The sequence below is a fragment of the Artemia sp. Qi Xiang Cuo genome, chromosome 3, assembly GCF_049724085.1.
Source record: "Artemia sp. Qi Xiang Cuo chromosome 3, ASM4972408v1, whole genome shotgun sequence".
NCBI lineage: Eukaryota > Metazoa > Arthropoda > Branchiopoda > Anostraca > Artemiidae > Artemia > Artemia sp. Qi Xiang Cuo.
The window spans coordinates 40,421,667-40,433,811 of NC_142796.1; the positions used below are offsets into that span (position 1 = coordinate 40,421,667).

Genomic DNA, 12,145 nt, shown 5'->3' on the forward strand with positions numbered 1-12,145 from the left:
CTTTAGAAGTGAAGTTAGGTTAATTACGACGAAATAAACCAAAATATAATATACAAAATTATGGAAACTACGACAAAGAATTAGGAACAGCAGGCCATGCAGAACTCATTATATTAAAACCTAACGCCTAACCCCCTCAGTATATCAAATATATAATTAAAATTGAACTACATCGTAGTTTTTCTCACTCAAATTAAGCAAATCATAACCGATTCCTGAGAGGCAAACCGGTTTTGTTAGATCTTAAGCAGTGTTATTCTTGAATGTGTAATGGATTGTTAACAAGTACCGTTTAGTTAAAGTAAATCCTGTAAAATGTTCTCATTTGTTTTTTTTTATTTGGATGGAATTGATCACTTATTGATTTGATCTGTAGTTGGGTCCATGAAATCATCTCTATAAATTACTTTGATGTCAGTGTTTGTTTTAGATAAAAATACAGTACAAAACTGTGTCTCCTAATGGTTGTCAAATCAATCTTTCAAGATGATTTCAATGTTTCTTTGCTTGTTTTTTCTTCTCAACTCATCCTGGGCAGGTATTTTGTGGTTTTGTTATACTATTCTATCAAGTACTTTTTTGTGTCAACACTGTGCTTTGTTGCAATTCCGCTAGTATTTGCTACCATAGATGAGACAGTAAGTAGTGGGATAAATTATGTCCTCAAAATTGAGGTGGTGAATGTTGAAGTTTATGATATTTTGCCCCCGCACGTGTATTGTTAATGGTTGTATTTATAAATTTTGAAGCATTTAAAAATAATCTCTTGCAGACAATTCACCCACGAAAAATCCCCCAACTCTGTGTAAATTCCTTCCCCCGTTTAAAGAATTTCCCCTACAGAAAACTCCGACTTGTGAAAAATTTAACCCCAACAATTTCCTCACAGAGAATTGCCATCAAATATTTCTCTCAGCCTCAAGTGGAAAATCCTCCCCTCCAGACAAATCCCTCGTGGGAAATTTTTCCAACATGTAAGGCAAAGATTTTATTTTTAAATTAAAAGTATTTGAAAATTAGGTGAAGATTATTAATAAACCCGTAGGGTATTGTTGGATTACTAATATCCAGAAAATATAAATAATGTGAACACGAGCGACTTTCATGTATTTGTGTTCAGGAGCTTCTAATTTTATATATATATATATATATATATATATATATATATATATATATATATATATATATATATATATATATATATATATATATATATATATATATATATATATATATATATATATATATATATATATATATATATATATATATATATATATATATATATATATATATATATATATATATATAATATATTTCCCTAAAGGTTCTTTTTCCGAAGGAAATTCTTGTCTTAATATTAGAAAATTTAAGGGATCCTCACTTCGTTGTGTTTCAACAAGACTTTCTAAGGATTTTGGTAAGAAATTAAAAGTATCAAAAAATTGCACGGTATATCTTCTGTCTTGATCATTCTTCCAGGAAGCCTTTAGGGAAACCCTATTAAAAGATGTTTTATGTCATAGGAAAGATTATGGAAGCAGATAGGTATACAAACTTTTCTCCGATTTTAGCACCGATTTTAGCACCGATATCGAAGATTTAATTATTAACTCCGAAAATTTAACACCGATTTACAACCATCGTGGACCATGCATCTGAAAGTTCCCGTAGTATGGCAATGATCTTCAACATAACACTTTCCAATAGTCTTTCGGTCATTTTGTAGAGGTTTTTCACATATCCAGCATATATTACTGTTTAGTTTCTCTTTATCAGCTTCAGTTATTACCATTTTCCTGTTTGTGTCATGTACTTTATCTAAACAACCTTCTGCATCTTTTCTTAAGCCATCAATATGGCAAAAAAGCCCTAGATGCTCTAAATTTTTAACTAATTCCCTTTTTGCCTTAACTTTAGCATAGTCGAAAGCTATTGGCTTGAGCTGACCTAAATATTCCTCTGTTTCTTAAATTATTGGTTCAAAATCCATGAAAATGGTATATTCAATTGAAATTCTATGCGAAAAAGGATTAAATTCTAGTGTCAATTTATCCTTCGGTAAAATGTCTGCTATCTGAAGTCCTTGGGGAGGGGGGGGGGACAATATTCTAAATGATCCCTTAAACCACCCTTATTAGTTTTTGGGGCAAGACAATAGACGCAAAAAATCTAGTGTCATATTTTACACGTGGAATGAGTCTACTAGTCTACTAAGGTTCACTATTGGAAAAAAATTTCCGTACTTGTTATTTTCTACGTATAATAAAAAGGAATAATATTTAACGCTAATATTAGACAGGCCGCGCATTGGACATAATTTTCTTTTTTCAAAATCATCAAAATAAGGAGTGTTTATTCCTACACTAGAGTGTTCTGTCTCCCAGAGCTTAATACTTTTCCTTTTAATGGGCCACTTTCCCTCAAAGTATTTAAAGGAAACTATAGGAAATGTTCCCCCTTCTAACTCTGCTTCGTTCACAGCTAGAAGCTATGTCTTACTTTTTACATTACGACACAAAACTTGGTGGCCACTGGCTAAAACAGACCACTAAAAACATTCACTGTGTTGGTTAAAGTATAAATTAACAACAACTTTCTTATTCTTTAAGGATTCAGAGATTTAGGGCCCTTTTGGACCAATGTCATAGCTATAGTCTGCAAATGCTAGGTGCAAGTTTAGTCCCTCTGTTACTGTAAAGGTAAATCCAGAATAATTTTTAGAATATTTTTCAGCGGTCTTGTTAATTTTGGTTTGTATCCCCAAATTTGTGAAAGGTTTCCAATTTTGATAATAAAGTTACTTTTTGATCGTTCATGCCTTCTTTAGAGAATACAATATGAGCAGCAAGTTGTACCCTTTAGCTTATTTTTCTTCTTTTTGAATTTTTAAAGGAATTCTTTTTTGGATTTTTTAAGCGGATCGTAAATATCCTTTAAAGTAATTTTTTAATAAAAAAAGAATTGAGTCAGTTTTTCCTTCACCTATCTAATTGAAAACAACCTTACTTTGATTTAAATCTTGCAGTTCACTAAATAAGGCACTTCAAAATCACGGGGTAACAAATTGGCACTTCACTATTGAAAGGTAAAATTTCTTTAAAAATTATCTTGAAATTCAGGAAGCGGGAGTGTAATCAACCGATTTTCTTCACTTGTGGTGAATATTTCTTCAAAATTATCTTTAAATTCAGAAAGGGGGGGGGGGGGGGAGAGGGGGGTATAATGAACTGATTTTCTTCACTTGTGGTGAAAATTTCTTTAAATTGTCTTGAAATTTAGAAGTTGGGGGAAGTCTCTCTTCCCCCAATTTAGAAGTCTCTCTTCACTTGTGGTGAGATTATCATTAAAATTACTAGGGGAGACTGTGTCTGCTTTTTTTTAAGAAAAAAAGGAATTATTCAGTCTCTCCTCCACCTATCTGATTGAAAACAATATTACCTTGATTTGAATATGGTATTTCACTAAATGAAGGCTCTTCAAAATCAAGGAGAGTAACAAATTGGCTCTTCTCACTAGGGATCGATAAAATTTCTTCAAAATTATCTTGAAATTCAGGAGGTGGGGATATAATGAACTGATTCTCTTTACTTGTAGTGAAAATATATTCAAAATTATCTTAAAATTTAGGAGGCGGGGTATAATTAACTGATTCTATTAAGTTGTGGTCAAAATTTCTTCAGAATTGTCTTGAAATTCAAAAGGCAGGGGAATGATGAACTGTCTCTCTTCACTTGTGGTGGAAATATTATTAAATCACAAGAGGAGACTGTGTCTGCTCCAATATAGCCTACTGTCTAGCATCAAAGTCTTGAAACATTTCATTTGTCAATCTTGCTACAATGTATTCACTTGGGGTTGCATGAAAATTATCATTTAAGTCTTTCCGTTCATTAAATTTCAATGAAGAGTCTATAGCTGGGATGAAGGTTTTGGGGCATAGAAATTGCCTAATAAAGGTTCGCTGTTTCTAGGCATCGATATGAATAAAAAAATTTCCAACTCTTTGTCGATTAAAGAGTCAAATTCTGCATTAGTATCTATAGATGGATTATCTGTTAGGGGCGTAGGAATGGCCCAATAAAGGGTCACTGTTTGTAGGCATATATATGAATCCAAATTTTTCCAACTTTTTTCAAACAGTTCGTGGTACCGAACTGTAAGCAAGGAAAGACCCGGCTCGATAGTAACCGGAACTCTAAAAAACGGAATTATGAAACCAATAGATGCATCAAAAGAATCAGATTTTTATTCTGATTTGAAATATATAAGTTTCATAAAGTTTAGTCCTACCCATCAAAAGTTACGTGCTGAGAAAATTTGTCTGATTTGCGAAAAAAGGAGGGAAAACCCCCTAAACGTTATACACAGTAATGAAAATCACACCATGAGGTTCATTGTATCAGAGAGCCCTACTGTAGAGGTTTCAAGCTCCCATCTGCAAAAATTGGAGTTTTGTAATTATTGTCGGCGGAAAGATCACAGATGTGTGTTTATTTGTTTTTTTCCCCAGGGGTGATCGTATCGACCAAGTGTTTCTGGAATATCATGAGAGGGCTCATTTGGACGGAGATTAAAAGTTCTAGTGCACTTTTTAAGTGACCAATAAAATGGAGGGCAACTAGCCCTTTCCACGCTCATTCTTTTCCCAAAGTCACCCGATCAAAATTTTGAGATAGTCATTTTGTTCAGCATGGTCGAAAATATAATAGCTATGTGTTTTAGGATGACTTAATCCCCCACAGTCCCCGGGAAAGGGCTGAAAGCTATGAACTTTACCCAACCTTTACATATAGTATTGGTTATTGTATTGTAGTATACAGACGTTTTCAAGAGGGATTTTTTCTAGTAGTGGGGGGTGGGTGGGTCGGGTGTTATGTGGGAGGATCTTTCCGTGGAGGAATTTTTCATGGGGGAAGGACACTTCTATGAAGGGGGTGCCGGATTTCCCAGCATTATTTAAAAAAACGATCAGAAACTAAACAAAAAAAACAAACAAGATTTCAACTGAAAGTTAGAAGCAACATCAAAACTTAAAACGAACAGAAATTATTACGTATATGATTGGGTTCGCCCCCTAGTCAATACCTCACTCTTTACGCAAAATTTTTTTTTTACTTTCATAAGAGCTATTTATCCTAATTAACTGCTTTGTGATTAAGGGGTCATTTTTAAAGAATTGGAACAAAATTCGAAATTTAGCGTAAAGAGCGAGGTATTGACTAGGGGGCGAACCCCCTAATTTACGTATTAAAAATATATAAACATAGAAGTTCGTTACGGAAGTTAATTCGTAAGTTATGTATATTTATTAGTAATAAAAACGTTATTATTAAATAAAATTTAAGAACTTTCGAGAAAGCCATTAACATCATATTAGCATATATTATTGTAAAAACATATTTTCCATGAGATTTTGTTCGTGGGGGGGGGGGGGGGTATTTTCCTAGCCAGAAATAATGTCTTGAAAATCTATGCATGGAGCTTAGAACAAAGTTAAAGATCAGATAGCGTCTAGACTCTGCCTCTCAGGTTAAGGGTCCGAAGACATATGTTTTCATACGAGAAAAAGTGCGTTAGAAATGGTTTGCACAATGTGTATGCCACATAGGGATTTGCCTTATAAATGAAGAGAGTGGAGTTACATAGGATTTGTGGTCAGGAACCTACCAAAAGGATAGGTAGTAGCTCGACATAGGAAAATACGAGCGGAAAAAAGAGAGTGGCTCTATATAGGATTTGAGGTTAGGAACTAGCTACAAAAACGGATTGCAGCTTCTACATAGGATTTGGGGTCAGGAACTGACCCCTCTGCTTATGCTTGTGGAATTTCCTTCCAAAGCAATCAACAAATAGGTTTTCAGGGATAATATCCTTGGCAGACTCTTCAAAACAGAGGTGCAGCATCTTCCAGTGCTGTTCTTCAAATACTCAGAGCGTGTTCGAAAGATACTGCAAGCAAAATTCCAGGACAAAATCCAGTGAGACATCCAAGATTGTTGTCCATAAGCTAATATACAGAATGCACTGTGTTTGCTATTTTTTGCAGAAGAATCTCTTTCAGGTTGTTTAAAAAATTACCAAAACTTTTTTGGGGTCTGAGGATCTATCTTTATCTATTTAATTATTATTTTCTTATAAATTATTATTTTACTGGAGCCTATTTAATATACTTAAGTAATTTAGTATATTCAATCTATTTAGTTTTTGTGGTCTATAGTTTTATTTTATTTGCATTTTTTATTTATTATTATTACTTTTTTCTTCTTCTTCTCTTTGCTTTTCGCTCTGTGAGTAAGTGATATTTTTTTTTCTCTGAGTAAGTGACTAATTTGTCTCCCTCCTTATTTACAGACCAATAAGTCTTTGGGGGAATAGTAAAGTGTAATATTGTGTGTGTATTTCATGAAAAATTAAATCTTATCTTATCTTTGCATATTTGGAACTAGCGTTAAAACGCTTATCAAATGGAGTGTTCATGTTTAACCTAGTGAAGTAATAGATAAATTGTAAATTTACCCATTTGACTGTGTCACAGCTCTTTCTTAATGCTAATTTTTTGGCATTATGTACTAACAATTATTGAGAGATAGTTACAAAATAACTAGAACCAGAAAAATTACTTAACTTTTGTCTATATGCTAGGGCTGTTTAGCCTACAACCTACAGAAACAAGAGATGGAGGAAGGGGCTGGAATACAGATAGACTATAAGCAACTCTGATAACAAGAACAGAGCTTTTGGACACGCCTTCAGTGTGGGGTGTTTACTCTTGTACTTAATTCGAACTTACTACGTTTTTGTTTTCTATGTAAACGGAGGTACAATTAGAGAGATAAGTCATCAAATGGAGGGTTATAGGAGACCCTGTAGAAAATTCACATCAACACCACATCATATCTATCATTGGGAGGTTGTAAATTTGCCCAATTGGTGCTAGAGCTCACACATGAGGAACTATTTTGGAACTTTTAGAATGGTGCTAGTAGGTGTTTTGGAACATCTGTAAAATTCAAGTTTTCATTGGGGGCATTCATGAAAAAGAAAATTAAAAAGATATTATTTAAAAAGTTTTAATGATGAAAAACTCGAACGATGAATGACATAAGCAAATTACTCTAAAATATAAGAGAAATAAAGTGAAATATCCATTCTTTTGGGGAAGAATTGTGGGTGGCACTGACCCAATGGAACCCCTGTGTTTTTGTGCAAGTAGAATCATGATAAACGTGAAGGTTCAGTGCTCAGTAGAAAAAAAACCATCATCAAGTATTTCAAAGTAGTGAATTTGAAACTTTTTTTTTTTTTTAGACCAGGAACATCCAGACTCAAAAACCGGAGCATATTGTGCATATGGATGGAGTCTAGTTTGCAGTAGTGAAAATGACTGTAGCTGCTTTCAATATGTAGACGGCTACGTTCGCTACGAAATTGCTGAACAGATTTGTAACGGTTTTGGAGGAGATCTTCCCTCAATCCATTCAGAAGACAAGAACAAGTTCATTTACGTGTTTCCAGACGACTTACGACGCGGTGCCTGGATAGGACTGAAAAGAATTAATAATACATTTATATGGGTGGATGAAAGTGATTTGGACTATACCAGCTGGAATGATGATGCTCCCACAAATGGTGCCAATTCCAGTGACTGCGTTCACTATGTTGGATACGAAGACGAGGGATATACCGTGCCCTTCAAATGGCGTGACAGTCCTTGTACTGAACTACGACCAATCCTCTGTGAAATGCCACTTTCTATACCAACAACTACAGTTCCACCAACAACAACAGTACAACCTGACCCATGTCCTCAGAACTATACAGAAAGGTGTTTCCAAAATAACGCTTGCTATTGCTATTCTGTCAAATCGAGTATGTATTGGGGAGATGGTGTTTCAGTTTGTAGAAGTGAAGGTGCTGATATGGTCTCGATCCATTCTAGTGAAGAAAATAACTTTATCCGAGAAATTGTACCAAGCCGGGCTTGGATTGGCTGCTTGTATAATTCAGTTTATTGGGTAGATGGTACCTATATAAATTATCAAAACTGGTACAGTTCCTATAATAGCTACCTTTTTGGATACATTGACTCCACTAGTGGATATAGTGGATCCTGGAGGGCTAGTTCTTCTGCTAGTGACAGTTTAACTGTTGTATGCAAGGTGTCAACGTATAGTGCTTCATAAATAATCCTGTCTCATTAAAATAAGAAATAGAATGCCTACGTTTACCTTAGAACAACTCTCTAGCAGAAAAATGTTTGAAAAAAGTGCTATATTTCAAGCATTTTAAAATAATTTTTGTGTGGTTAAGTTTGCAAGGATATACTATTTTCAGCAAAAAAATAAACGATAATAGAATAATATTACAGAATTCTGCTTTCATTCAATAAATACAAAGGAACTGAGAAAAAGTCTAAGACTTAATAGTATTATTGATAGAAAAAAGATTGCCCCACCCTCCAAAAAACCAAAGTCACCGTTCCTACCCCTCCCCTATCCATGAAATTCTGGCCTGAGAGTTTCATCTCGATCTCATAGCCGTGAGACAAAACACGATAGATTCACCACAACTAGTACTTTGGCTATGTTCCTTTAAGAAAAGATTCCCCTCCTATTACCGAATTATTTATCTATTTGTACCCCACAACCCTTGGGGCAAGGGTTTTAAGTTATGCTCTGGGGGCATATAAGGTTTTTATAGAAGGCGTTGTCGTAGAAACTTCAAAAAAGGCTCATTCGATTGGAAATTCAAAGGGCTAGTGCCCTTTTTAATAGTCGAAAGTGATTGGACGGCAACTAGACTCCCCCCCCCCCCCACGCCCATCATTCCCCCAAACACATCCAATCAAAATTTTGAGATAGCCATTTTGTTCAGCGTAGTTGATTTCCAGATAGAAAATATGTTTTTGAGGAGAACAATCCCCCACATTCCTCAGGGCAAGGGTTTTAAGTTATAAGGTGATGAGTTTTTAAGTTTTTAGGTTTAAGTTATAAGTTTTAAGTTATAAGGTTTTAAGTTTTTAGGTGATGAAGCCGAGGCTTCATCAAATTTTACAAAATGGTCTGGTTGAAGCCAAATATGCTCTGCTAAAGCTGAAACGAAAGTTTCTGGAGGCTTGCTTAATTGTAGGGTTTTTTCTATTGAATTACGGTGTTCAATAAACCTTTCAACAAATTGTTGGTGAGTCCTACCAATATAGAACTTCCCACAAGAACACGGAATTTTATACACCCCACTTACTAAATTTCCCCGAGTTAAATCCTTATCAGAACTAAAAAAACTACTCATTGGCCTCAGCGATTGGAAACATGTATCAATACCAAATTTACGTAAAACCCGTGAAAGTTTCTCCCCCAAACCAGGTACATATGGTAATGAAATGAAGCTTTTTGAAACAACTAAATCTAAAGACTGAGAAACCTCAATAACCCTACTACTATGTTTGGCCCGTCTATTTTCAATTATTTTATCAATGAACTTAATTGGATAACTATTACAAAATAAAATATCCCTCAAGTATAACAATTCTGAATCCAGAAATTCCTGGGAACAGATTTTAAAGGCTCTATCCACTAGTGAAATTACAACCCCCCTGTTCGCCTGTATCTTTTGACTCATATAAATTGAGCTAGAACTTTCAATTTCCAATCAAATTATCCCCCTCTGAAGTTTATACGAACATCCCTTTCATAAGAAGCATACACGCCCACGGGACAACACTTACAACACCTATCTCCCGGGCTCTGGGGGGTGTTTTTGTTATCTAATTTTTGAACAATTTCCAAAACACTGGCTATCTCAAAATTTGTAGGGGACGGATTAGGGGAGAAAAGTGCGTGGGGAGGGGGGGGGGGTAGTTTAACTCTCTTGACTCTTAAAAAGTGAACTAGAACTTTCAATTTCCTTTAAAATGAGCCCACTATGAATTTTATACGAGCATCCCTTTCATAAGAACCACACATGTACTTAGGGCATAACTTAGAACGCCTTCGCCTGTGCCCTGGGGAGTTCTATTGACACCGAATTTTTTCTTATCTGACCTTTGAACTATTTTTAACAAGATGTCTATCTCAAAATTTTCATCAGATGGGTTGGGGGATAGCTGCCCTCAGATCTATTTTGACTATTCAAAAGTGAGCTCAAACTTTCAATATCCATTCAAATATGCTCTCTCTGAAGTTTTTGGCGAGCATCCCTTTCATACGAACAATATATGCCCCAGGGCATAACTTACAACGCCAGCCCCCGGACCCTGGGGGGTTATGATGACACCTGAGTTTTTGTTATCTGACTTTTGAGAAATTTTTAACTTAATGGCTATCTCACAATTTTTATTGGATGCATTTGCGGAAAAAAGGGCGTGGGGGGGGGGGGGGCTAGGTGCCCTCCAATCTCTTTTGACTAGAAAAAACTTAAATGGAACTTTCAATTTCCAATCAAATGAGTCATCTCTGAATTTTTTAAGAGCATCCCTTCAATAAAAACCATATATTCCCCCAGGGAATAAGCTACGACACCTGCCCTCAGGCCCTGGGGGGCTGTGTCGACCCCGGAGTTTTTGTTATATGGTCTTTAAACTATTTAAAAAAAAAACTATCTCAAACCTCTTACTGAATAGGTTTGAGGAAAACAGGACGTGGAGGGGGGGGGGCTAGGTGCCCTCCAATCTCTTTTGACTATTAAAAAGTGAACTAGAACTTTCAATTTCCAATCAAATGATCCCCCTTTGAAGTTAATACAAGTATCCCTTCCATAAGACCCATATATGCACCCAAGGCATAACTTACAACGCCTGCCCCCGGGCCCTGTTGGGTTGTGTCAATACCGGAATTTTTGTTATATGATCTTTGAACTATTTTTAACAAAATAGCTATATTAAAAATTTTATTCGTTGCATTTGGGAAAAAAGGGTTTTGGAGGGGGGAACCTGGTTACCCTCCAATATCTTTTGACGCTTAAAAGGTGAACTAGAACTTTCACTTTAAAATCAAATGAGCCCTCTCTGAAGTTTATAGGAGCATTCCTTCCATAAGAACCATATATGCCGCAAGGGCATAACTTATAACCCTTGCCCCAGAAGACAGTGGGAGGGGGAGTCTGCTGCTCAAACATATAATTTCCAGAACTTTCAACTACGTTAAACAAAAAGGCCATACCAAAATTTTGATTGGATGTGTTTGGGGAAATGGTGGGCGCGGAAGGGGTGTCAGTTGCCTTAGAATCACTTTCGAATATTAAAAAGAGAACTAGCCATTTAAATTTCTAATCAAATGAGCCCTTTCTGAAGTTTCTACGACAAAGTTGTCTATACAAAACCTTATATACCCCAGGGCATAACTTACAACCCTTTCCCTGAGGGCTGGGGTGGGGAGTTATAATCCTGAAAGACCTAATTTCCAGAACTTAAAACTACGTTTAATAAATTGGCTGTCTCAAAATTTTGATTGGATTTGTTTGGGGAAAAGGTGGGCGTGAGAGGGGGGTTAATTGCCCTCAAATCACTTTCTACTATTAACAAGGGCCCTAGCGCCTTCAATTTCCAATCGAACGAGCCTTTTTTGAAGTTTCTACGACACTTCTTTCTAGAAAAACCTTATATGCCCCCAGGGTATAACTTAAAACCCTTGCCTTAAGGGTTGTGAGGGAGTTTCCTCCTCGAAAACATATTTTCTATCTGAAAATCAACTACGCTGATCAAAATGGTTATCTCAAAATTTTGACTGGATGTGTTTGGGGGGAATGAATGGCGTGGGGGGAGGGGCTAGTTGCCCTCCAATCACTTTCGACTATTAAAAAGGGCACCAGCTCTTTGAATTTCCAATCAAATGAGCCTTTTTTGAAGTTTCTACGACAACGCCTTCTATAAAAAACGTTATATGTCCACAGGGCATAAGTTAAAACCCTTGCCCTAAGGGTTGTGGGGGAGTGTCCTCCTCTAAAACAAATTTTCTATCTCGAAATCAACTACTCTGAACAAAATGGCTATCTCAAAATTTTCATTGGTATATTTGGGGGAATGATGGGCTTGGGGGGGGGGGGCTTGATGCCCTTCAATCACTTTCGACTATTAAAAACGGCACTAGCCCTTTGAATTTCTCATCGAATGAGCGTTTTTTGAAGTTTCTACTACAACGCCTTCTAT

At 35.9% G+C, this 12,145-nt stretch overlaps 1 protein-coding gene across 1 annotated transcript; it reads left to right on the top strand.

Annotated features, from left to right (window-relative positions):
- Nucleotides 1–472: 472 nt before the first annotated feature.
- LOC148954095 (C-type lectin domain-containing protein 161-like) lies at nucleotides 473–8,387 on the top strand. The gene is made up of 2 exons (XM_089086913.1): nucleotides 473–538; nucleotides 7,312–8,387. Exons 1-2 carry the CDS (start codon nucleotides 487–489, stop codon nucleotides 8,184–8,186), a joined length of 927 nt encoding a protein of 308 aa, XP_088943039.1. The 5' UTR covers nucleotides 473–486; the 3' UTR covers nucleotides 8,187–8,387.
- Nucleotides 8,388–12,145: the final 3,758 nt, after the last annotated feature.

Coding starts and splice junctions, on each gene's coding strand:
- LOC148954095 (XM_089086913.1), top strand. CDS start 487: ATGATTTCAATGTTTCTTTGCTTGTTTTTTCTTCTCAACTCATCCTGG. Junction 539..7,311: donor TCTCAACTCATCCTGGGCAG/GTATTTTGTGGT, acceptor TTTTTTTTTTAG/ACCAGGAACATCCAGACTCA.